This window comes from Schistocerca serialis, chromosome 2 (assembly GCF_023864345.2).
Source record: "Schistocerca serialis cubense isolate TAMUIC-IGC-003099 chromosome 2, iqSchSeri2.2, whole genome shotgun sequence".
Lineage (NCBI taxonomy): Eukaryota > Metazoa > Arthropoda > Insecta > Orthoptera > Acrididae > Schistocerca > Schistocerca serialis.
In genome coordinates, this window is record NC_064639.1 from 902,111,269 (window position 1) to 902,138,453 (window position 27,185).

At 38.4% G+C, this 27,185-nt stretch overlaps 1 protein-coding gene across 1 annotated transcript in view; it reads right to left on the minus strand.

Annotated features, from left to right (window-relative positions):
- LOC126458245 (probable ubiquitin carboxyl-terminal hydrolase FAF-X) overlaps window positions 1-27,185 on the minus strand; it is a 314,613-nt gene that overhangs the window by 131,538 nt on the left and 155,890 nt on the right. Inside the window, exons 20-25 of the mRNA XM_050095144.1 lie at window positions 20,813-20,967; window positions 15,660-15,948; window positions 13,973-14,186; window positions 12,344-12,470; window positions 6,438-6,693; window positions 440-589 (exon numbers count right to left, since the gene is read on the minus strand). Of these exons, the coding sequence (XP_049951101.1) occupies window positions 440-589; window positions 6,438-6,693; window positions 12,344-12,470; window positions 13,973-14,186; window positions 15,660-15,948; window positions 20,813-20,967 (1,191 nt within the window). The remainder of the gene's footprint in view (window positions 1-439; window positions 590-6,437; window positions 6,694-12,343; window positions 12,471-13,972; window positions 14,187-15,659; window positions 15,949-20,812; window positions 20,968-27,185) is intronic.

The following is a 27,185-nucleotide window of genomic DNA, read 5'->3' on the forward strand; positions in this document are numbered from 1 at the left end:
TTTGATGGATTTATTTATTTATTTATTTACAGTGGAAATACTATTACAAGAAATATTTAATTTCGCAATGGAGGGATGTGTGGGGAACAAAAATTGCAAAGGGACAGCCAAGGTTCAGATAGATGCAGTTGTTATGCACTCACGAGAAAGCTTACAGAAGAGAGACTGGTGTAGAGAGCTGCATCAAACCAGTCTTTATACTTGAAACAGCAACAGCAGCAGCGACAACGACAACAACACTCGTAAGTCACAAATACATCTGTTACTTGCATAGCAAGTTCCTCAAGTCAAATACTAATATGTAAGGCAATTACTTAAACTTAAGAACTATCATTACTTAAAAGTGAAATGGTTTTCTCATCTTCGTGAAAAATGGAAGTCTCTCTTATTTCAGGGGCAGCCGTGAGTAGAGTTGGAATAATGTTAATATTCAGCCTACCTTTATTAGGTTAATACTCTTCTTTTCTTCAGAGCCTATTTCATATTTCTTATCTGGTGGCATGAAAGATAACAATTCTTTTGCAATTCCAAGATGACCCTCCAAGACAGCTTCATCAACAAATGTCTCTCCAGTCTCCTTTACATTCTCCTGTTGAATTGAGTATGTTATTAGAAACAGATTTCAATAGCCATTTATCTTACACTATTCTCGACTATTACCAAAAGTAATACTTTTGTAATAATTATGATTTTTGTGTTCATTTCTTGAGATTCTTTGAGGATGCAACAGACCTGTGACAGTGAATCATCAAATCATGGATAAAATAACTTTCGATTGAAGGACCCAAAACAATTGCCATCTAGCCAACGTGTTAGTAATACATTTCTGAGGATACAGACACACACATTCACTAATATCTCTTTAGCTGAGATTCTAGATTTAAGTCATTTGTAATATGTAGATATATATAAGATGAACATCAACAAAAGCAAAAAGAGGACAATGGAATGTAGTCGAATTATATTGGGTGATGCTGCGGGAATTAGATTAGGAAATGAGACACTTAAAGTAGTAAAAGAGTTTTGCTATTTGGGAAGCAAAATAACTGATGATGGTCAAAGTAGAGGGGATATAAAATGTAGAATGGCAATGGCAAGGAAAGCGTTTCTGAACAAGAGAAATTTGTTAATATTGAGTATGGATTTAAGTGTCAGGAAGTCGTTTCTGAAAATATTTGTATGGAGTGTAGCCATGTATGGAAGTGAAACACGGACGATAAATAGTTTGGACAAGAAGTGAATAGAAGCTTTCAAAATGTGGTGCTACAGAAGAATGCTGAAGATTAGATGGGTTGATCACATAACTAATGACGAAGTATTGAATAGAATTGGGGAGAAGAGGAGCTTGTGGCACAACTTGACAAAAAGAAGGAACAGTTGGTAGGAGATGTTCTGAGGCATCAAGGAATCACAAATTTAGTACTGGAGGGTAGTGTGGAGGGTAAAAATCGTAGAGAGAGACCAAGAGATGAATACACTAAGCAGATTCAGAAGGATGTAGGTTGCAGTGAGTACTGGGAGATGAAGAAGCTTGCACAGGATAGGGTAGCACGGAGAGCTGCATCAAACCAGTCTCAGGACTGAAGACAACAACAACAACAACAACAACAACAACAACAACAACAACATGGAGACTGACTGATGGTGATTGAAGCTGTGTCACAAAATGACAGGTTCACTCCCTCATGAAGTTAGTTCAATTGCTAGATTTTTCATTTGCTACGGGAACAATACAAAAACAAAGACTGCAGTATGTGGAAAGCAACGTAATAGGATCACCGACTTTGAAACAGCTGTTAAATACAAAATGTCACAGGTAAATAAATGTAAATGTCGTGTAACTAGGGTCTCGCATCAGGTAGACCATTTGCCGGGTGCAAGTCTTTCGATTTGATGCCACGTCCATGACTTGGGCGTCGATGGGGATGAAACGATGGTGATTAGGACAACACAATACCCAGTCCCTGAGCGGAGAAAAACTCCGACCCAGCCGGGAATTGAACCCGGGCCCTTCAGGATTGACATTCTGTCGTGCTGACCACTCAGCTACTGGGAGCGGACACGTCACAGGTATTAATCCTGGAGGCCCTATTAATTCCAGAAAGAACTAAGTTCTTACACAGCAAGCAGCAAGAAGACTCTTGTTGCAAGTTTCAGATTCAACTGAATATAAAATAGTTTGGCTGAAATGTTACACCAAAACTAAGAGAACAGTTCACGAATTCTGAAACAGAGAGGTAAAGGGATGGAAGTCCGATATCCACAAGGGCACATGTCCACGTAACACAGCCTCAATTGGTAATCCCAGGATAAGGAACCCCACTCCACCAAGTTCCAATGACCCCTTTCAGCCAGATGAGCTGGTAGAGATCTAGGGCACCCTTTAACCCTCAAAAGGTGAAATCCCTCCTGAAGACAGGAGAACTCTTTGCGAGTCAATGGCAAAGGATGTGGCTGGCAAGGGGTTACCACGATGTTAAAGATCAGCAGAATATTCCACGAAACAGTAGTTTTGTTTCACTTGAGAAATGAATATGAAGCATACTTTTGTAAAAGATTCTGGTTTAGTCCCACATTCAGATCTGTAGGAGTGGAATGCAAAAGTCCCCACTTCCAATAAAATAAAGACTATGAAGAACACAAAGAAAAGACGGATAGCAACATGGAATGTTCAAACATTTCTGGGATGCGGCAAGCTAGAGACCGTCAAGCTGGAAATGACAAGAATGTGAACAGACATACTACGAGTGAGCAATATGACATGGCCAGATGGTGCAGGCTTCTTCAGTGGTGACTACAGAGTTACACACATGGGCTGTATAGGGAAGTGACTGGGAGGAAGGGGATGGGAGTGGTACTTTGCAAGAAGCTCGGACAGAGAGTAGACGGTTACCAACAAATAGATGGAAGATTACTACTTGTACAATTGGACACAAAACATAACACATCAGCGATAATACAACTGTACATGCTGACACCAACCGTAACATAAAAGGTGCTGAAAACATGGTCAAAGATCAAGACAACCTCATCATTCTAGAAGAATGGAAGCTTCAGTGAGCTTCGAGAAAGAAATGAACATGGAGATAGATTAGTAAAATCTGTACTGAGCATTACCTAGCAATATGTATCAAGTGGTTTCAACACCATCTACATAGAAGGTATACATGGAAAGTCCCTAGAAATAGGAAGTGATGTCAGACCGACTTCGTTCCAGTTAGACAAAGGTTCTGGAATCAAAGCATCCAGGTCCAGACATTGATAGTTAGCATAACATAGGGACATGGAAATGCAATCTGACATTCAAAAACCTTAAGAAAGGTCTGGGATCTGAACAAATTAACAAATGATCTGGTTAGGTCAACATACTGGGAACAAATAAATGTTGCTACAGTTATGAACACCACCACAAATGTTTAAGAACAATGAGAGTTCTTGAAAACAATATCCTGTGAGCAGCAAACTAAGTAATAGGGAAACAGAAGGCATAAACAGAAAGCATAAAAACAATGGCTTACAAAAAGCATAATAACAAAAATAAATTTAAGGCATAACCTGAAACAAAAGAACACTTACGAAGGACAAAGGCAATGTAGAGCTCTGAGGAATGACATCATCTGTGAGTCAAAAAAGGCTGGACAACAATACTAGGAGGACCACAGCAAAGAACTGAATGAAATGATCAAGGTAGGAAAGCTGGAATCTGCCTATAAATCAATTAAACAGTTCATGAGCAGAAAGGCATAGTAGAAAAGTGGAAACAATACCCTGAAAACTGTGTGCAGGGAATAATAAAGATCTGGAACTGAGAACAATGAGGAAATCGGTCCAGAAGGAAAGGGAGACTATCTTGCACGAAGAGTTTGACCTTTCGGCCAGGCAGCTAAAACCTGGGAAAGCCACTGGAATTGAGGATATACCAGCAGAATTCAGCAAGGCTACTGGAGAACAGCTATATAAAGAACTTGTTCCATTTCATACAAGTTATTTACAGAAATGGGGAGCTCCCACTGGACTTTTAAAAAATGTATCACTGTGCCAATACCAAATAAAGCATCTTCAAACAGATCTGAACAATATACAACCCTCAGTGGTAAAAAACGCCTTGAAGATCATGACCCCTATATTTCTAAGGTGGATAGGAGGCATGATAGATGCAATGATCATGGAAGACGAGTTGGCTTTAGATGAGGTGGAGGCACAGAAGAAACAATATTCATGGCCAAGACACATATATTGCCTTCATAGATTTGGAAAAAGCAATTGGCAGGGTAGACTGGCAACAACTTTTTAAGATGCTGAGAGAGACTAGCATAAAGTATAAGGATGGAAGAGTACTGCAATGACTACATACGGAAGTGGTAGCTGTAATGAAGGAGTGCAGATCATCAAGGAGGAGGTACTATTAAGCAGAATCTATGAAAGGGCTGTTCATTCTCTCCTTTCTTTTTCAATGGATACAATCAGAGGGCAATAGCCAAAGCTAAGGAGAAACTAGGAGACATAGGACAAATTAAAATTCATGGTAAGAAAATACGCTCACTGAGATTTGCCAATGATATTGCAGTGTTAAGTGAAGATGCAGAACAATTAGAAGTGATGCTAGTCCATGTGAAAACCACTCTCACATCTTCCTATAAGATGAAAATTAATGAAGGTAAACCAAAAATCTTAGTGATGAGCAGACAAAAACACCATTGCCCAATGCTCACTTCACAATGAGCAGCTGGAGATCATCAAATCCTTTGCCTACCTAGGTAGTAAAATTACATCAGACAAAAGGTTAAGGAAGGATATTGCAAGCCAAAACCACCAGGCAAAAGCTGTATTTAACGAGAGACAACACATTTTCACATCCAGCAGCATTGACAAACACTCAAGCAAAACCTCAAAGATGTTTGTTTGAAGTGTGCTGCTGTATGGAAGTGAAACATGGACACTCAGAGGAACAGAAAAATGTTTAATAACAGCCTTCGAGATGTGTTACCGCAGAATGCTCCGGATTTCCTAGGTAGACAAGATATCAACTGAAGAAATGCTGCACAGAGTGGAGGAAGAGAAGCCTTTTCTCCTGAGGTAATTGAATACCCAAGGATTACATGGATCAGACATCTTTTAGACATGATGGTACCATTAAAAGTATCATTGAAAGGACAGTAGAAGGGAAAAATACAAGTGGCGGACAAAGATAAGAATATATCAACCAGCTGCACCATCTATACAGCTCTCAAAAGGTGCTACTAACCAATCTTGTGGTTTTAAAGACCTAAGGTAAATGACTGTGGACTTTTGTCTTGCATGCCTTTACTTCTTAGGTGGAGTAGAGGTGCTGCATCAATTATGAACAACAATTAATTTTCTTTTTCATTTTGGAAAAAACTGGGACGAAAAATGATTTTCATCACGTGTTGACGGACTTTATCCCATTGACATTGAGGTCATTAGAGAGAGGGCATAAGCTGGGATTGTTTCAAGGATGGGGAAGGAAATTGGCAATGACCTTTCAAAGAGAATGATTGAGAAAGCACAAGATGATCACCAAGCGATGCTTTGGCGGACTATGTGGTCATCTGTCAATACTTTCAATTATTATGATGATGGCCAATATCAGTTAACAACATAAAACAAATGGTGGGATTGTGTCGAAGGAAATCAGAGTACAAATAACAAAAATTTAGTTATCTGAAATAACAATAAAAATACTGACATTTGAGAGATTAATTTCATCAGTTGTGGACTCAATAACAAACTTGAGACTAAGTGCACTTAATGTAAAAAAAAAAAATCACTATCAAAGGCAACATGGGGAAACAAGCAAAAAGGACAATAACTAACAACTAAAAATAGCTAACTTTATCAAGAATTCCTTTTTGACTTCTTCAATACATAGGAATCACTGCAAAGTATATATACATTAGTGAGACCAGTTATTTTGAGAGAGATGGTACTTCTGCACACTATCTCAATGTTACAACTGCTGAACAGTAGAAATTGAAGTAATTTATTCAGTGACAATGAAATAATATTTTATAGTATGAGCAATACTATTATAGTATGAGCAATACTATAGTGCTTGCTTTCTCTTGATTTCAAATTCACACTAGGACAACAGCAAAATATTTTCGTTACATAAATTGGCTTCTTGTCAGTGCCCAACCTCAGTATACTTTTACCTGCATTACGAATGCCATAAATAAATTGATGACACAGCAGTGCAAAGTGTTAAAATATATTGCTTTTCATCAAATGAAACTTTATACAAACTTGGCCAAAATTTATTTTCTCAAATTTCTGTGTGGTGAACTGAAGCTATTTTTCCTTGTGATACACAAATTATAATTGGACATTTATGAACATAACTAATTTTGTAATTGTGACAATGTTCTGCATTTGTTGGTAAGCATGCATCTCATAATGTAAATAGAAATTAATCTTACCCTGATTTTTTTCAGCCAGGAAATCTCATTATTGAGCAAAGTTTCAGCATTAGGCACAGGACAACCAGATATGAAAGCACAGTTCACCAGTCGACATAACAGCTGAAAGTATTCATGTGAATTTCTAGCATTCTCAACTACAATATTGTTAAGTACACTGAAGAGGAGAGAGATGCAGAATTGTAGCGGTTGTTGCCCTCCACTGCACCACGTTGACATCATCAAGAACTGTTCAGCAGCAGACAATCTGACAGATCTGAAAGGATTCATAGCAAGTGAATCAGTGTTAATGGCACAATCTAATTTTTAATATTCTGAAAATAGTATAGCAGAAAATGTGAGCAAAAAGTTATACAAATAAAAATTCACACTAGCAAAACAGGAAAATCTGAGGCTATTATACACAGTTAAACATTTGTGTGTGTGTGTGTGTGTGTGTGTGTGTGTGTGTGTGTTCTGCTGCTGCCACTTGGTGACAATACAAAAAGACACTTTTGCTGACTCAGTAGTAAAGCACAATTTCATATGCTGAAAAATCAAAGAAGTCTTCCCAACTACGCAACTGTATATCGCGATCACATAACTTTTTCATTTAAACAACACTCATCCAACAAAACACAATCCATTTCATATTTATAAAGACTATTAAAAAAATATTAACACTGTTTCTCTTGGCCATCATTACCTGCACTTGTACTATCTCCTGCACTTGTACGAGGGGGAAGGGGTGGTGAGAGGGGGGAGGGGGAGGGGGGGAGTGTAGGGGCAGAGGGGGGAAGTGTAGTGGGGGAAGGGGGAGAGTTATAACTATCCTCAGACTAAAGGGGAAAAACTACAATCCTGGTATCATTTACATGCAATGCCCCAATTGGCTACCACTTGGTCTATCACAAATTAATGGAATCACAGGTTGTATACACAAATATATTTTAAAAAGGGAGCAAAAAATGAGCACTGTAATGGTGTAAGCCTAACACAAGGGAGCTCGTCGCTGCAGGCAGCCACTTGCCATAATATGCTGGAAAGAATGGTAACTGCTTAGACACCACAGCCCGACTGACGGTCAGCTGGTTAATGAACCTAGGGACATTTCGGCATACAATGTGCATAACATTTGTGGTAGCCACTTACCATAAATACTGGCCACCTGACCAGGCTGGTCATTGAATCAACATCCAAATATCCACTATAGTGTCAGCTTCTTCTGTGAGGCTGCTACCCAGTCCATCTCATCCAGGCAGGACCACCTGCCAGGGGGGTCCAGCCCAAACATTGATAGGCCAAGAGCCAAAGTGATGCCCTCTCCGCCACTGAGTGCTTGGCAGTGCCAGATTCCGTCAGCCAGATATAGGTCTGAGGTTTCACTCTGATATCTCTACCACCTCCACAACTCGGCCAACACTGCTGGCAGCCAGAGTAGTTTCATTACTACTATGCTTCATGCAACGATGTCCAACAGCACAACCCCTGCTGCCCAGCGCCAGCCTGACATGGGCATAACTGTCCACTAAACATAGTAAAGGTTACTAATGCCAACAACTGCTTTTGACTCCTTCCAACCCACCAACAAACCTCTACCCACTATGACATCAATTGGAAAATAGCTGGAAGGTACTAAAAGGGAGAAATAGTTGGTACGCACACTACCTTCAGTTCATAATATCAATTTTAATTTATATATTGTATCATTCTGCATATTTACTCCATTTCTTTGGAAACAAACTTTGCAAAACTGCTTTGGTGGCACCATCATTGGTAGCATTACCATTGTGATCACTCAGTGAAGGTATTGATTATATCTTGCAATTAGTAAACTTTATCTCAAAATCTGGCAGGAAATCCAAAGAGAATATGTTTGTTGTTAGGGCGCCATTGTGGAAACTATTAAAGGCATCTTGCATTTAAATCTACCAAGTTCCAAGGCACAGTAAAACGTCATCAATTTTGAAGAATGTGTGTGCTTTTAAATCTGGAATGCTTTTTTTGCTGCTTCTGCAGCAATGAACTGCCCTATTTTGTGTCCATGGGGGGACACACACATCTTGTGTTTGTTTTTGGTGGACTTGGATGACAGTTATTCAGTCTCACCCATTTTTTTTTTAATAATATTCCTCTCCACTCCACACAGTCACCTCTACCCGTGTACCAGTATTGTGTGTGTAATGGACTCTTGATCTATTAAGCAATTCCTGCACCTCTCCACATAATTGTGGAAGTCAAGGAATCTTGCAGCCTTCATGGTTGCAGAATTGATACACACACTCGGTCAGATCATCCACTCTGTTCTGCACAATTTGTCCCATTAATGATGCCACACACTGCTCAAGAGTATTGCTATTTCTTTTGGGCCTAGATGTGAGCTGTTGTCAATGTCTTCCACTGCTGAAATGTTGAGTGATTTGTAAGCAATCTCCTTTGTAGATTGACTGCACTTCCCCAGTATTCTACCAATAAATCAAGGTCTCCCACCTGCTTTATCCATGACTGCACCTATGTGATCATTCCATTTCATATCCCTACGAAGTCTTCCACCCAAGTATTTGTACGAGTTGGCTGATACCAATAGAGACTCACTGATATTATAGTCATAGGATACTATGTTTTTTTCATTTTGAGAAGTGCAAAATTTTGTATTTCGGAACATTTAACGCAAGTTGCAAATCTCTGCAGAACTTTGAAATCCTATGAAGGACTGACACAATATTTATGCAGCTTCTCTCAGACAGTACTTCATTACAGATAACTGCAGCATCTGCAAAAAGCCAGATTTTACTATTAATATTGTCTGCATGTTCATTAATATGCAACATGAACAGCAAGGGTCCCAACACCCTTCCCTGGTGCACACCCTAAGTTACTTCTACATCTGGCGATGACTCTCCATCCGAGGTAATATGTTACATCCTCCCTACCAAAAAGTCCTTGATCCAGTCACAAATTTGACTTGACACCCCATATGTTCATACTTTTGACAATAAGCGTAATGTGGTACCGAGTCAAATGCTTTTTGGAAATCAAGGAATACTGCATCTAACCGATTGCCTTAAGCGAAAGCTTTCAGTATGTCATGTACAAAATGTGCTAGTTGGGTTTAGCATGAGTGATGTTTTCGAAATCACACTGGTTAACACTGAGGAGGTCATTCTGTTTGAGATGCCCAATTATGTCTGAGCTCTAAATTTTTCTAAGATTCTACAACAAATCTAAGTCACGGGTACGGGACGGCAGTTCTGTGGATTACTTCTACTATCATTCTTGTAGACGGGTGTGACCTGTGCCTTTTCCCAAGAACTGGGCACAGTTTTTTGTTCAAGGGACCTACAATAGATTATAGTGAGAGGAGGGAGCTAACTCGGCCACAAACTCAGTATACAATTGACAGGGATGCCATTGGGCCCTAAAGCTTTGTTCAATTTTAACAATTTCAGCTCTTTTCTCAACATCACTGACGCTAATACTTATTTCATTCATCTTTTCAGTAGTGAGGATTAAACTGGGGTTCTCCCAGGTTTTCCTTTGGAAAGGAAGGTTTAAAAAGGAGTTAAGCATTTCAGCTTTTGTTTTGATACCCTCAATTTCAGTTCCTGTCTCATTCACTAGGGACTGGACAGTAACTTTGCTGCCACTAACAGTCTTTACATATGACCAGAATTTCTTTGGGTCTGTGAAAGATCACTTGACAACATTCTGCTACGGTAGTCATTGAAGGCATCAAGTATTGCTCTCTGGATAGCCAAACGCGTACTCGAGTTGCAGTTCCTCTATGTGCTCCTACGCTGTGCTGAAAGTTTCAAGTTCCTCATTGAGATATGACACTACTGATTTTTTATCTAGTTTGCTGAACATATATATATCCCTCTGCTTGTATTAGAGAAGTCCTTTGTACTTTGAAAATCATTACTGCCACAACCATGTCGTTGTCACTAATACCAGTTTTGATGTGGAGATCCTCACATAGGTCAGGTCTATTTGTTGCCATTAGATCCAATCTATTTCCATCATGAGTGGGGTTCCTAAATATCTGTCCTGGGTAGTTTTTAGAGAAGGCATTTAGTAATATTTCACAGGATGCCCACCACTAACGAAGTTGTAATTTTCCCAATTAATGGTTGGATGATTAAAGTCTTCACCGATGATTACAGTATGATTGGGGAACTTACGTAGAAGTGTATTGAGGTTTTCTCCAAAGTTTTCAGTTATGTTACGAGACGAGTTTGGTGAGCAATAAAAGAATCCAATTTTCATTTTATGCCAACCTCAGATACTGAGTGTTGCCCAAACAATCTCACGTGCAGCTTCAACTTCTACTCAACTTCTACTTCAGTGGTTTTGGGTTTCTTGTCTACCGTGACAAATACACCACCTCCATTTCCCATTTGCCTATCCTTTCAATACACACTTAAAAAGTTATACTGTCAGGTCCCAACCTACCAATATCTATGAAACCTAGACATATCCTGAAAGAACCACCAAAAGAGTGTGACAATCATGATCTTGGAAAATGTTGCTGCTCAGTCATCTCACAGTAATTTAAAATTTACTTTTAACTTCAAAATTAAACACCATCAAAATCAGTACATATTACCAGGGGCAGTGGCAAAAGGGGGGGGGGGGGCTATAGCCCATTTTTAATCATTATGTAGCAATTGGGTTGCAATGTATTTCAAACACATTTTAACAAAAGAATAAGAGTAGCAAATAGCTTACTATCTAAACCAATAAATATCATTTAACTTAAAATGGGAGTCTTATTATTTATTAATACATATTTTTTACCCTGAACTCCAAAATAGTTACCAGAAACTACTTTAAGTAAAACCAAATTTTGCCAATTTGACGGTGAAGGACCCCAACTCGACTTTTGTGAAACAATATTCCATTCCTCCAATCCCCCCCCCCCCCCCCCCCCAGACCGACTTCTAGGAGCACCCTTGCATATTACAGGGAGGGGGGGGGGGGGGAGGGGGGCACTAATGTAATGTGAACAGTGCTTAATGGTTCACTGTTAGAAAACAAAGCACTAGCAGCATGAATTGTTCCGAATTTTAATGACTTCCACAGATTCCAAACCAGTGAGCTCAAGGCTAAAAAATGTTAACCCAACAAGGTTTGTAAATATTACTTTAAAACCAACACAATGCCAGCATAATTCTATGACCATTACACTGATACTGAATGCTATTTCAACAAGGTTAAACAACAAGTAATTTATAATTATATTAATGCAAAAGTGGGTGTAAATTAATATTAATGACAGGAATTTTAATGGAACAACAAAAAGTAATGTAAACAGTGGGGAAAATTTCAATTTTGGGAATGTAAAAGACAGGCTGTACTGCATTTTTGTCAAGATCACAGAGTGCAATGGAACTTTAGGGTTTTACATTCTTTTCTGGCTGTATGAAATCTCTGTCTGTGCTTATGCTATCTTATAGCTATTGAAACACTTACTGTTGGCTCATATGGATTTACCACCCCTATATATTACCAAAGAATTGCTATTTTGACATTTTCTGCTTAAGAAAACTTCAGCCATGGTCGATAAACATCAGGCCAAGATGGAGTTTAAGTGTCGTGGGAGTGGATGCCTGGGTGTCTGTGTGATTGCACATGTGAATGTGTATGTATTTGTAACAGAAAGAGCAAGAACTTTACTGCTAGTGTGAATACTGCTTTTTGTTGCATGCCTCACTCCATCATACATCAGCACAGTACAGGTGAGTTGTTGCGTTTCCCCTATTTTACATATAATTAGAGTGTTTTGATCTTTTGAAATATAAACATTTGTTGCTGTAGCACTTGCATGTAATTGATTCCATCACTGTAACATAAATAAAAGGCACTAAAAGTTAGTGCTAAAATAAAAAAGATCGAAGTGTCACAGCTTATATCAAGATGATGTGTACCTGTTTTTGCACAAAAGCACCAAGTCAATTATAAATGTATGCCACATCCTTTCCCTTGTAAAGTTCTCCAAAGCCTTTGGATTCAGCACAAGCGCTATCGTCAAAACCTCCAACGCTTCTTTACATACTGAAACAGATAAAAATGAATATTAGCAACTTTTCCATGAAATGAAATGACTAATAAAATATATTTTGGGCATGTTTTAGGAGAGGAGGAGGAGGAATGAAGGACAGGTGGTGACAAGGTGGGCTGAATAAAGGTAATGGCAACCAGAGTAACTATGCACTGTTTATTTCTTTGGTTATTGTGTTTCAAGTTACCTCCAGAAGTCTGTGAGCAATGGCTAGGGAGTTCAAAAGAGTACAGAAATAGTGGTATCTCAACACATCAGAGGACACTACCACACCACAAGGATAGGGATGACCACACCACATACCAAGACTATACAAAGGAACTATAATATATGTGTGCGCTTGTTTTTTGTACTGACACTGTAGCCTGATGATGAGATCAAACCATGGAACATGTTGCTCATTAAATAATTTAAGTAGTCAACAAATTTTGTGAATAGTAACTGTACTTGTAAAACGTTTTCAACATACTGATATTGTGACACAGTTGAATGACGGCTTTGCAACAGACAACCTTAATTATTGATGTTTAAACAACATAGCACCAGTGTACACATCTTTTTTGAAATAGTTGGGGTTGATTAACAGTCAATATTGCTTTAAATTGATCAGTATGTTGTGTTAAATAAATCACATTTTTGACAGCTGTTGGATAATAATCTGTCTTTTAAGCCATGGTCTTTACTTGGTTTTGGAATGCATAATGTACTATGCTGTTATCTTAATCAAAATGTGACTTTCTATAGCCACACGCATATTCAATTTGTATGCAGTAAAAACCAAGAGTGGACTGATTACGTTTGTTATATTAGTGCTTACTGGTTTTACTTTCAGTATTATCTTTCTCACTTTAAACAATACTTTTGTGCATATGCTGTTGGGATTGATGGCTTTATAAAACATATCTGTGAGGCTTGTTCAACAACAGTAAATTAAGTGGACGTAACAGCCACCGCAAATTGAGTCATACTGTGCAACGGTACTAACTACCATTAAGTATATGCATGTTAGCACATGTCTGAGCTTACTGTTTGAACTTCCGCTGTTTCTGAAATAACATTCTCACTTCTTCCTTATACGTTTATTTCCAGATGAATGAAATAGCACAACACCAAAATTGCAACAGCAAACCATAAAATATAGACAGCCTTCTAGAGTCATTGAAACCATTTATACAGGCTGTGGATCTCTTCCTCAAAAAATACCTGCCATCTTTGTAAAGGCCTAATGCAATTAGCAGCTGGAAAAGAGCTATGTTCCAACAAAGATCACCGACCAGTTGTGATTGATAGGAACTGGCACTGACATAATTCAGAGGTCCTTTTCAAACTAGATCAGAAAGACAATAATTGGCAATGGGCATTGGGTCCATTACAATACATGAAAAGTGAGCTAACTTCAGATTTTCTGAGGAATATAACAAAATCTGATATCATTTCTTTTCATTGTGTGGTATGAGCATGTGCTTGGACTCTAAAGAAAAGAAACTTTATCTACCTAGGACATCTTCTGTATCAGGTACTTTGGTTGACATTTTGTCATGCATCTGATGCAGTTCTTCTGGTGAAGCATTAAGTAGATGGAGGCTGCCACTGCTTGCAGCCCATGCCAACCGCACAACAGCTCGAATGGTGTTGATATCTGGTAGGTCCCATTGAAGTGCCTGAAGGAACATTAACCGAGATCTATCACTGTCATCAGATAGCACCATCTGAAACACATAACAGAATGGTACAGAATACACATTATGAAGTGTAGTGGAAAGTACCAAGGCTCAACTTTAAACAGCATATTTTAGAACACTATTTTAGTTGAGATAATATTATGCAAGGCTGGATTGCTACTCACCATATAATGGAGATGTTGAGACAGAAATTGGTACAGCAAAAAGACTGCTAAATGGGTAAGCTTCTGGCCAAACGGAATTATTCTGAATAATACTCAACATCTCCATTATATGGTTTGTGACAGTCTGTCATTTTCATAATACTGTAATTATTCCAGCTTGGATTTCCATTGTTTGTTTTAATTGAGAAGCACACACAGTTCAGCAATTTTCAAAAATCACAGGATTTTGAACACCTTTCATGTATAGCAGCTACATAAAATTAGACATATGTTAGTTCTGCATTAATGTATTTTATTCACTCAGAGCTATAATTGTTTTGGTTTCCACTTGTCCAATTCAATAAACTTACTTCTTTTAACATAATATAGCATATGTAACATGAATCAGCAGTCTATTTAAGAGATATTGATATTTTCTGAATTTCGAAGCTGGGTCCCCCACTCACTCAACAAGTATGTTTAAGTATCTGTTGTTGTTATCATTCTCAGCCTCTCCTTTCTTTGCCTCCATTTTTGTTCTCTCCTTATGTTAACTACCCCTCAATCATCTCGCTCCCAGTTAACATCTTTCTATAAACTATGAGCCTGTTCTGGCTTTTTATCACTTGATATGGCCAATTGAGTGCTTTAACATCACTAACCCTTTACAAAACCTTTTTCATAACTCTTCAGGTAGAATTTCAGAAAGTTTTCATTCCACCAGGAACTACTAGAATTAATGCAGACACTTTCCTTCTCAGTGCTTCAGATTTAGCTCCTAAAAATAGGAAGCCTCAGCTCTGAAATCTTAAGAGTTTCACATTGATGAGCAATTTGCATTCCTACTGATGTTTCTACTTCCACTGTTTCAGAAACCATTTAACGTTACATAAAATAAATGGTAGAGTCTATCATGATCATTCACAAAACTGACAGTTAATATCTCACATTTCAACTCATACATAAGCAGAAATTAAAAGAGAGACAAGAAATTAGAGTAGTGAGCATTTAAAATTCATACTTCTGCTTCCAAACAATTAGGGGAGTTGGTTTCGAATGTATAAGCTAGTGCACTTCTTGCCACATGACAGCAATCACCTACCATGCAGCCACTAAAATCAGTAATGATTATGAGGATGAGCATGCCAAATTATGTACTCACCTTGTCCTATCACTCACATTTCCATTTGTAAATAAACAACATTTCTTTCCTAGACAGAAGAGTGTAGGAAAATGTTCTATGCTTACACAGCAAGAGAAATAATCAGTGTACTTGATTTTACCAATTTTTCAGTTATATACTTACAGCTTAAATTTAAGACATTAAAAATTCAATTACTCCAGGAAGAAGACTTACCTCTTTTGCCAGACTCTGTGCAACTTTTGCTGCCACACTCCGCAGCATGTATTCTGTGTTTTGATTGGGGATGTTAAGTAGAGCCTGCCGCAGAACAGACATTGGATTGTGAGATATGGTGTTCGCATTGCTATGGTTGTTTAGATTTACTGTACTGCTGTTTGTTTCGGATACCACGTAGTCTGTCATTTCAGAAGTGGGTGGAGGATCATCCCTAACACGTACAATTACATGGCCAACTACTGATAAAAGCAGCTTGCTCATCTTCAGTACTGTTAGGTATGCTGACCTGTAAAAGATTATTTCACAGCATGAGACAATCACGCATATATAGAAGTCTCTGTACGAACACATTCGTCAAAACCCATTATCAAAACCCGCACAGTAGAAAGGTACTTGTACTAGGAAACTTTTGCAAAACACTCAATAGCTCACTTCGACATGCAGAAACCCAGTCGTCAAGTCACTTCTCTTCTGAAGAGTTTTCTGGCAGTTGAAAATGTTCATCAAAACACTTTTGAGAGTGTGATCTGTAAGGTGAAGGAACCTGTTCTCAAGGAAACACAACAAAGTTTCATGGGGTGCTCAGGTACTTTAACACTTATTGCAGCTAAAAAGTTGATAAATTATTGAGCTGTGTGTTGGAACAATGTCTGATAGAAGAACTACCTGTCACATTTCTATCTGTAGTTGTTAAGCACTCTAGTACCTTATGGCAGACAATCACGTACAATCTCTCGAAAGGTTGTGAATGGAGGATTGAGCATTGCTCATTTCAGTGCTCATCTCCTAAGGAAATGGGACTTGTTAACAACAACAGGTTAATCCCTGGCTATTGCAACTTTGCGGAAACATAATAAAAATGGACAAGTTCACATAACTTATAGCAGTGCTATTCACATGCACAGATGCACTATTTGCACAAAAGGGCACTATATGAAACTAGCTGATGTGTCAAAAAGGGCTGCATACCGAACATCATCATTTTAATGCAGCCTAAGAGAAATATGCTAATTTCAGATGCAGTCACACCCAAGGGTTCTTCTATTTACTGGTATGATATGCACTGATCGTCCTACAATGATTTCCATACTGCAGTAACGTTTTGTTAAGTGATGGAAGACTGCTAAACAGAACAGGGCACATGCTGAAAGTTTAAATTATCTTAAATTCTCCGTGGCACTGGAATACTACACAACATTGTGGAGCAAGCAGAAAAGAGATTTACTCAAAAGCACTGACCTGCTACAAGATCTTGACAAAAACTGCTACTGCTACTGCTTCCCCCCCAATCAAACTGCACTGGCAGACACCACTAAGCACTGAGGCATTATTCATCATCGGGAGGTTCACTCTTACAATTTCCTGAGTGTAAGAGGGCAGACAAAAAAGTTCTCAGCCTGATAGTGAAAATAAAATTTATGCTTTCAAAAAAGGTTTATTTTTCAAACCTAATCTCCCCTAATATCAATACATTTCATCCAGCAGTGTTCCAGTGCCATTATCTCCTAGTTGTAGTGTTCCTCCAGAAGTTCTGCAAAGTACCTATCCTCAGCAGCAATGGCTTTTTGATTGGACAAAAGTGTTTACCAGAGAGAAATTTATTCAGTTCTGAGAATAGATGGAAGTCCAAGGGAACGAAATGTGGTGAATAGCGTACATTTCCAGCACTTTGTAGTTCAAATCCCTCAATTTCCCATTGCCAAGGACTTTTGTGGGCAAGTGCATTGTCCTGGTGGAAGATGATTTTTTCCTTCTTCTTTAAGCCAGGCTTGTTTTCATGAATGTTTGTGTCAAGTTTCGTTAGAAGTTGAGAGTAGTATTCTCTAGTTATGGTTTCACCTTTTTCATGGCACTCGGTCAGCAAAATTCCCTTTTGCATGCCTAACACTTGACGCCACGATCTTTCCCACCAATGGCACTATCCATGTCTTCTTTGGAACTGAGGAACCAGTTTCTACACATTGCATAGACTGCTTTTTGGATTCAGGTGTGTAGTGGTGAACCCATGTTTCATCCACTGTCATGTATTGAGGCAAAAAGTAACTTCTGTTTTACTTAAAACAGCACCAAGCACTCTTGTGCAAATATGTTTGTGATCCGCACTTGCAGCACCCACCTTGCGCAAAACTTTCTCATGTTCAATGAAAGATGTGACCAACACTTTCCATTGGTATCACTACAGCATTAGCAATTCCACCCACCTTTATACACTGATCTTCAAAATCATATCACGCAGTTTGCTGATGATTTCTGTGGGCTTTCACTTTTTGGTCACCCTTCACGTGGATCATCTTTGATGGTTTCACAGCCATGTTCAAACTTTGTTGCCCATTTCTTCACTGTGTAAATTATAAGTGAAGCACTGCCACACTTATTTACAAGCCACAAATGAATTTCAGTCTATGTTACATCATCTTTTTACAAATAATTTAATCACCAAACAACACAACTTTTTTCCATTTTCAACAACACGTGGCACAACCGCTTCAAACAAATGCCAACAGCCAACTGCTGCCTGGAATGACTTACAGTTTTACACAGCATACTAACATGTGTACCAACTAACGGGGGAAAAATTCACTTGAGTAGTGCTGCAATCTCTGTGCAGGCAGTAATCTACTCTGACAGCCCTCATGTAATCCGAGAGGAGTTGGACACAGAATAATTACCTTAACATTTGTCCCACAAAATCACCAGGATGGAAAAAATAAGAGAAAGTCTAGCTTATGTACACTTACCGACAATCATTCTTCCCACACACCATTAGCAAAAGGAAAAGGAAAGAGGGAAAATAATAGTGAGCGACAGACTTCCGCATTTGCTGTTTATGGAACTGAAACACTTTAAATACTGCCAAGCCTTAACTTAAAAATTCAGTGGCAATGACATACCGCAGTACATAATGTTCACCTGGCTCTTACAAAGTCTGTACTTGTCTAAAGCACACCACCACCACCACCACCACCACCACCACCAGTAGCAATAGCAGCGGCAGCAGCAGCAGCACGAGTTAATATGATAACGGGTGAGATACTAACACTTTATAAAATGGTCTCTCAGGACAGTCAAACTCTCAGCAGTAGTAGTTGAAGGGAACAGGAATTTATTTTCAATTGCTTCTTTATTTTGTGAATTTCTACTGCTGAACAGTGGCTGAATTTTCTCATACCATTGTCTGTGTACCACATGATGAACCACACTATCTGATGCTTTTAAACTCTCATGGAATTTAACGTAACATATTTTGTACACAAGAAGTTTTTGTTTATACTCCTTCAGTCACTTTTTTCAAGTTTTAATAAATTACATGATGCATTCTGGACGTTGTCGGTCCTCCTCCAGAAGATCTGAAGATGGACCAACAGTGCCTGAAATACTGAATCCAAAAGATGGACCCTCAGAGTCCAAAATGCCTTGTGTAATTTAATAAAACAAAAAAAAAATTGTGATAGAAAGCTTTTTATTCAAACTTACTGTTTATTGAATACAGTCATGTTCACAGCTCCAAAATTTGGATAAATCATATTTTGTATCATTCCATTTTTGCTCATGAGTTGCACCTGTATAACTCAGTTGGTAAGATGTAAATGTAGATGTCAGGATACTATCTGAAAATGGCAGGGTTCTCAGTTTGAGTCCCAGCCCCACACACCATTTTATTCCACCAGAAAATTTCAAAATAACATACATTCCTCTGCAGAGTGAAAGATACAGCCTGAAATCTATTTGGACACCTTTGAATGAACTGTACTAGTTCTCTCTGAAATGGCACCCAGAAGTCAATATTCATGGCCTCTACTGAAGGACTTTGGTCCTTAAATGCTTCTAGTTTGCATGAATGGGGCCGAAGTTACGGAATTAACTTTATGACATTCCCATTTCATTATATTGTTCACTGTTTCTTGTGGAAATGGTAGTCCTCCCTCCTAGCACATTCTTTTCATTACTGTACAAAGTTAACACTAATTTTTCAGAACATTTCTCATGGAGAATGGAGGGGTTTTTTCGTAGTCCTTTAAAGTAAACATAAACAGTCACGACTGAAAGAAACTTTAATTTTTGAGGTTACCAGTTTCGATCAGTCGTAGTCCTTTAAAGTAAACATAAACAGTCACGACTGAAAGAAACTTTAATTTTTGAGGTTACCAGTTTCGATCAGTTACTGACCATACTTCATACCTCATCCCACGAATGTGCAGTTTGTAACACCTGCTCTGTTCACTGGCACCACCTACTAACATTATATGAGGTCTGAACTTGGTCAGTAAGTGACCGAAACAGTTAACCACAAAAATAAAGGTTTCTTGCTGTCAGACTGTTTATGTTCACTTTAACGTTAACACTTCTAAAGAGTGAACACTGTCATAAATGGGCTCATGGTATACTGAGTGCCCTGACAAATAAGTTTGCGGAATGTTAAAGTATATGACATTCACAGTTATCAAGATCAATAAAGATGATAAGGTTTGACAGGTCACAGGCAGGGTAGAAAAATGTCTGTGGTTATTATTTTAGTAATCACCCAAGCTGTTGCCTGAAGGGACTTATGGAAATCATTGAAACCTAAATATTGATATACGAGTGGAGGTCTGAACCTCAGTCGTCCCAAATACGAGACCAGTCTCTAAACAACCATGACGTCTCATCTAGTATTTGGAAGTTAGTGCCACACTACAAAAGTTAAGTGCAACCAGAAACATATGGGAACATTTTTCCTTAAATATGATACTTAGATAAAAATGGCATTATATTCACAACATTCCTCTTATAGCCATTATTTCATAAGAATAAAAAGATCATGACACAGAGTTGGAGAAAGCTGGACATCTTCAGCAACAAGTTTCATAAGACCATAAGAAATACAGATAGGTGGAAAATGGCACTATTATAATGTACGATTGTGAGAACTGACTTCATACTGAGAAATAATTTTTTTAATTTGAGGTCTTCAAAGTAATGTATAATTAGGTCTAAAGCTGATTTCCATTAGTAGTCCAAACATTGAAACAGCCTCAAGTAACACTGATTCAAATAAAGACGAGTGTTTGTTTGGATGGTTTTCATGTATACCTCCCTCCTACAAGTAACCTTCCCACCTACACTCTACTTATACACACAGATTCTGTATATGAAGCAACTTGCAAACTCACCGTTTTGTAGCTACATCAGCATTCGCGAGAAAATTATTTTTTGTTAACATTTCAAGGATAACAGGAGCGTCCCCACTTCTCATGAAGTTATATTGGAATTCAAAAGCTTTCTCAGACATTGGATCCAGTGCTGGCATCAGTAATGCATACATCACCTAGAAAAGAAATCAATACACACTAATATCTCCGCTCTGGTTTAATAAAAGGCATTTATATGAAAGTGGTTTCCACTTGTCAATACTACTGAGAATCAACAAGTAAGTACACCACCAAAGAAAGCGCTACATCGAACATAAGGATGAGGAGGGTTATAGGACAAACTTGAGGCCCAGTTAGTTAGTTGGTCAGTTGCATGTTCCATGGAACTTAGTTATGACTATTACTAGGGGGTGGAAGGAGTTGTTTTTACAATTAATAAAATACCCCGGGGTATTTTTCTGTAGTCGAAGGAATTTCACTTGAAAACTCAACGTTTCGTCCCCATCTGCAAAGGACATTGTCAATGAGGATTATAGCTTTGCTGAATGTCTGATTCACACCCTCACTCGCTACAGAGTCAGTGTCAGTAGCGAGCCAGAGTGCGAATCTGACATTCAAAAAGCTACGATCCCCATTGAAAAAGCCTTCCACAGATGGGGACACAAGTCAGGTTTTAAAGTGAAATTCCTTCAACCACGGCATAATACCTGAGAATATTTTATTAATTTTACAGGATTCATTTCTGCGATAAATGCATATTTTTTTAGTGAAAAATTTGTAAATGTGCTGCCACTTGCATGATTTCTTAACCTATGTTTCTGTGACTGGACTATGATCTTTGAAATATTTACAAAGTAACTTGATTAAAATAAAGGAAGCACACAGTTATTTACAACTTGTAGAATACCAAGACTGCAGTAATACTGGTTGAAGAACATGAAAGGGAATGCAGTACATAATGGTTTAGACAGTATTGTATCCTATCACCAATGTTATTTACTCCATTCACTGAGCAAGCAATAAAGGAAATTGAGGAGAAATTTGGAACTATTATTCAGGAAGAAGACATAAAAAATTTCTAGGTTTGCTGATGGCACTGTAATTTTGTAAGTGAAGGCAAAGGACTTTGGGGAGCAACTGAATGGAATGGATAGTGTCGTGAAAAGAGATTATAAGATAAATACCAGCAAACATAAAACAAGATTAATGGAATGTAGCTGAATTAAATCATATGATGCCAAAAGACTTGAATTATGAAATGAGACACTAAAAGTAGTGTATTCGTTTTACTTTTTGGGCAGCAAAATATGTTATGATGACTGAACTAGAGAGAATACAAAATGCGAACAGGAAACAACAAGAAATGCATTTCTGAAAAAGATGAATTTGTAACGTTCAATATAAATTTAAGTGATGTGATCGCTTAGGTATTCTCTCCACGACAGATTAATGATGTACTTCCGGATGTACTGTAGAGCTACCGTTTCCATTTTTGCACAAGATTTCAACGACCAACTGAATTGTATTTTTCAGGTGGTGCGAACTGCACTGTTGTAAGTACTCATCACGTGGAATTCAACCAACTGCAAATTGTCATCGGTCTCACACTGATGTTTATAGCCGATTGTGAGTTCAGTGGAAAACCAAATAAATGGGGAAAGGTATTTCAATTTAAAAATGGCTTGGGGGCCTGTTCCTCCACTTATTAAGATCTCACCAAATGTCACATCCAACAGAACTGGAAGAATCTGGGAGAAAGTGCCAGGAAGTCTTTTCTGAAGATGTTTGAAGGGTAGCCTTTTATGAAACTGGAATGTGGAGAACTAAGGAGTCAGGCAAGAAGAGAACAGTAGCTTTTGAAATGTGGTGCTACAGAAGAATGCTGAAGATTAGATAGGTAGCCCAGCTAACTAATGTGGATGTACCAATTCGAATTGGGGGAAGCATTTCGGGCACATCTGACTAAAAGAAGGGATCAGATGGCAGCACACATTCTGAGGCATCAACAAACACTCAATTTAATAACTGAGGTAAATGTGGTAGTAAACGTTGTAGAGGGGGACCCAGGCTTGAATACAGTATGAAGAAGACAATGTAGCTTGTTGCAGTAGTTATAAAGAGATGTTTATTGAAGACCCGAATCAAACAATTCTTTATATTGAGGAATACAACAATGATTGAGAATATTCTGTTTCATTTTTTTGGTTTACCCTCGTGTATTATTTCTAATGGTATGATCAGGCCTTTTGCAGTAGTGAATAAAATTTCAAGAAAATGTTATTTACATTTTCTAGTGTTGCAGTTACTCTACTAGGCTCAATTATAGTACTTTTATTGTTAGCAAAGAGAATTATTTCTGCTTCACTTGTACGTAACAACAAGAGTGGACTCAATACTGGTTCCCGTGGTACACCTGAATTGATCATTTCCCGGTCTGAAGATGCTGTTTCATTCTTTAAGTAAGACATGTTGAAAACCAGTTATTGGCAAGATTTATGATATCATAATGCCTGATCTTCTGTACTAGAATACCGAAATATCAGACTGAAATATTTGGTCATTTAAATTCTCTATTAACGTGTTTCATGAATTGAAAGAAAGTACATTCTGTGGCGAGACCTTTCTGAAATCCAAATTGAGACCGAAAATTTTATTTTGAGATGGGCAAGCTATGATTCTTGCAGCAAACATAATTGTTTTTCCTTTGTTTATTTCCCTGGTGATTCCTGAATCCATTATTTATGAGATAGCTTCCTGCAGGAGCAACAGATAGGAGGCTGTAAAATATCTCTAAGATTCTTTGCTTAATAATGGTTCTAGAAGTCATGTAAGTAGGTTTTCGCAGGATAATTTGCATTTATCTTCAAGATCCACCAATTAAGGTTTTTCAACATTTCAGTGAGGTTCTCCCATGAGTCCAACAAACCCGTTATTATTTGTACACCCTTCTTTGTCTACATTCAATGTCCCCTCATAGTCCTATTTGGTATGGCCCCATACACTTTAGCAACATTTTAAGATAATATGCACACGTGGTTTATAAGCAGTCCCTTTGTAGAATGACTGCATTTCCCAATATTCTGTCAATGAATCAAAGCCTGCAACAGACTTCTTACATCTCAGCATATGTGAACATTCCATTTCATATCCGCACAAATAGTTATACCCAGGTGTTTTGTGTGAGTTAACTGATTGCAACTGTCAATCATCGATACTGTAGTTACATGATATTACATTTTTTTCGTTTTGTGTACTGGGTAATTTTACATTTCTGTACACTTAAACCACATTATCAATCTCTGCATCACTTTAAAATCTTATCCATATCTGACAGAATGCTTCTGCAGTTTTCTCCAGCCAGTTTTTCATTATATATATTCCGCAAGAAGTCTGATGTCGGTATTAATATTGTCTGCTAGGTCATTAACATGCAACATGTACAACAAAGATCCCAACGCAGTTCCCTGGGCCACACCTGAAGGTATTTCTAAGTCTGTCGATGACTCTCCGAACAACACAATATGCTGCATCCTCTCTTCCAAGAAATCCTCAACCCATTCACAAGTTTTGTTTGATACCCCTATTAAATGTACTTTCGTTAATAATCATAGGTGTGATAATGACACAAATGATTTCTGGAAGCTAAGAAATACTGCTTGCTCCAGACAGCCAAGATCCATAGTTTTCTGAATGGTATGTCAGAAAAGTGAAGGATTTCACGTGATAATTGTTTCTGGAACCTGGATGGCACGGAGGAGGTCATTCTGTTTGTGATACCTCACTACTTTTTAGCTAAAAATATGTTCTAAGATTCATCAATAGATGGATGTCAAACATATACTGGATAGTAATTTTGTGGATCATTCTGCTACCCTTCTTGCAGACGGGTGCCACCTGTGCTTTCTGAACACAGTTTTTGTTCAAATTATCTGCAGTATATTATGGCTAAAATGGGAGTTAACTAAGCTGTAAATTATGTATAGAATCTGGTACATATTCCAATCAGTCTTAGAGTGATTTTAGCCATTTCTCAATGCCACTTACACTGATAGCTATTTCATTCACGTTTGTAGTGATGCACCAGAAGTAAACAGAAGCAGTACATCTGTATCTTTCTTAGAAAAGGAACATCTGAAAAAGGAGTTCAGGATTTGTCCAGGATTTCTTCTTTTGATCTGCAACCCTCAATTTCAAGTCACGTGACATTCAAGGGACTCTGTACACTAACTTTGGTCCCCATGACAGCCTTTACGTACGAACAAAATGTCTTTGGGTTTTTTGCATTATCTTTTGGTAAGATTCAGCTATGGTAGTAATTGATAACTCGTGCCTTGTCCTCTTAACAATGAAACACATTTTATTCAGTATCTATCTATCCATCTATCTACAGCTCTAAGCTTTGTTTTCACATGTGGTACAAGAGTAATAATGGCTGTTTCTGTAGAAGCTGCTTTACAATGACTGTATGCCATGGAGGATCCTCTACCATAATAACCTGTTCTACTTGGTAAATACCTATCCAATGCATGGTGACATGCTAAAGCCTAAGATGTAAATGTTTTAAGTTCCTTTTTGAGACATGACACATCCGCATTTTTATCAATGTTACTCAACATGTAAATCTTTCTACTTGTTTTAGCTGTTCTTTGTACTTTTGTAAACATAGCTGCTACAAGTGCCTTAAGTTCAATTGCAACCAGTATCAACTGGACATCCTCAACGATGCCCCATGTATTTGCTGCCACTATTTCTAACATATTTCCATCATGAGTGGGCTACCAAACTGTGAGTTCTGCATAGTTTTCCGCAAAGGCATTTAGTAATGATCAACGTGTTCCTGTTTGAGATCGATGCTGTAGAGCGTACATGCAATGTAGTTCGACTCCAATGCAGATATATAAGTACTAACATGTAGGCAAGGGATTAATGTGGCATTCATTTCTGACGAGTGTGGCAAATGCAGAAACATGAACTATGGTGACATTATTACCAAATGCAGCCACACAGGACGAAAGTGCTGTTATTCTTTTCTTGGTTGCTGAAGGACAAACACAGATTGATATCCATCGAAAGAATAAACAATGTGTATGGGGACACATGTCTGTCTAAAACCACTGTTGTGGAAGGTGCACCAAGCAGTGCTGTTGCTTCACAATAACGTGCATCCCCATACCACAAATGTCATAATGCAGAAGTTATGCCAACACAAGCGGGCCCACTCAAGCACCCGCCCACTGTCCTGATCTTTCTCCACGCAATTATCATGCCACTGGCCCCTTAAAAAAGAAATTGAAGGATCAACGATTCCTGTCTGGTTTTGATGTGCAGCAGGCAGTTATGGACTTCTTCATGCAAGATAAGTCTTTTACCAGAACGGTATATTCAACCAGGTGTGTTTTGGAATGATTGCCTTAATCCTGTTTCAGGGATTACGTCTCTGTGGAAGACCCAGGTGCAAGACCTACCCAATCTACCCACCCAGTACTTCTCACTTCAGTCTTGTCACAGGCTTTAGCCAACATCACAAACTATGAAAGCAGCCATGTCATAACGCACCACTTCCCCACCTCCAACACTTACCCATATGCCTAGCCCATACACTTGTCACCCTTCCTCAAGCATTCCTTGTCAACAAAGTGGCTGTCTCCCTTTGAGATGCCAGATACTCGCTGCCAATCTCTCTTCATGCCTCCTGCCCCCCCCCCCCCCCCCCTTCCACTATTCTCATCTTGACAGAACCCTCACCCGTCCTCACCCCAGTACAGTCCACCTACCGCAGCACAATCCCGGCATTGTGCATCAGGCTGACACTATGTAGGGGAGGTGTGTGTGTGAGTGTGTGTGTGTGTGTGTGTGTGTGTGTGTGTGTGTGTGTGTGTGTGTACGCGCTCGTGCACATGCATGCTCAAGAAAAGGTACAGTCTGAAAGCTAGCAAATTTTCTTTCTTCTTTTGTGTCCCTGTCAGTTACTCAGTACATTCATATTTTCCATATTATTTTTATTTCATCCTGTAGTTTCCACTGTTTGAACAAAAAAATAATTTACATTAAATTAGCCTTGCTGTAATATGGACGAAACAAAATACTGCAACATAGGATCAGTATTTCTATGAGCTAAGTTCACTCTGCATTTTAATTTTTCAGTCTAGACCTGTTCGTTCTGAACTAGTGTTCAAAGGTTAATGAATTTAAAAACTACTTATGAACATGACACTGAACAATCAATCTTTTGCAACAAAGATCAGCAGCAGATTCACAAGGTTCATAAATGTGATATTATCTGGTAAACACTAAACATTTGCTTGAAACAAAATATGTTAACACAAGCTGTACCCCACAGTCACAGTTGTGAATGCAAAAGCTGGTGGGTTTTTGCCATTCTTCCCTAATTCAT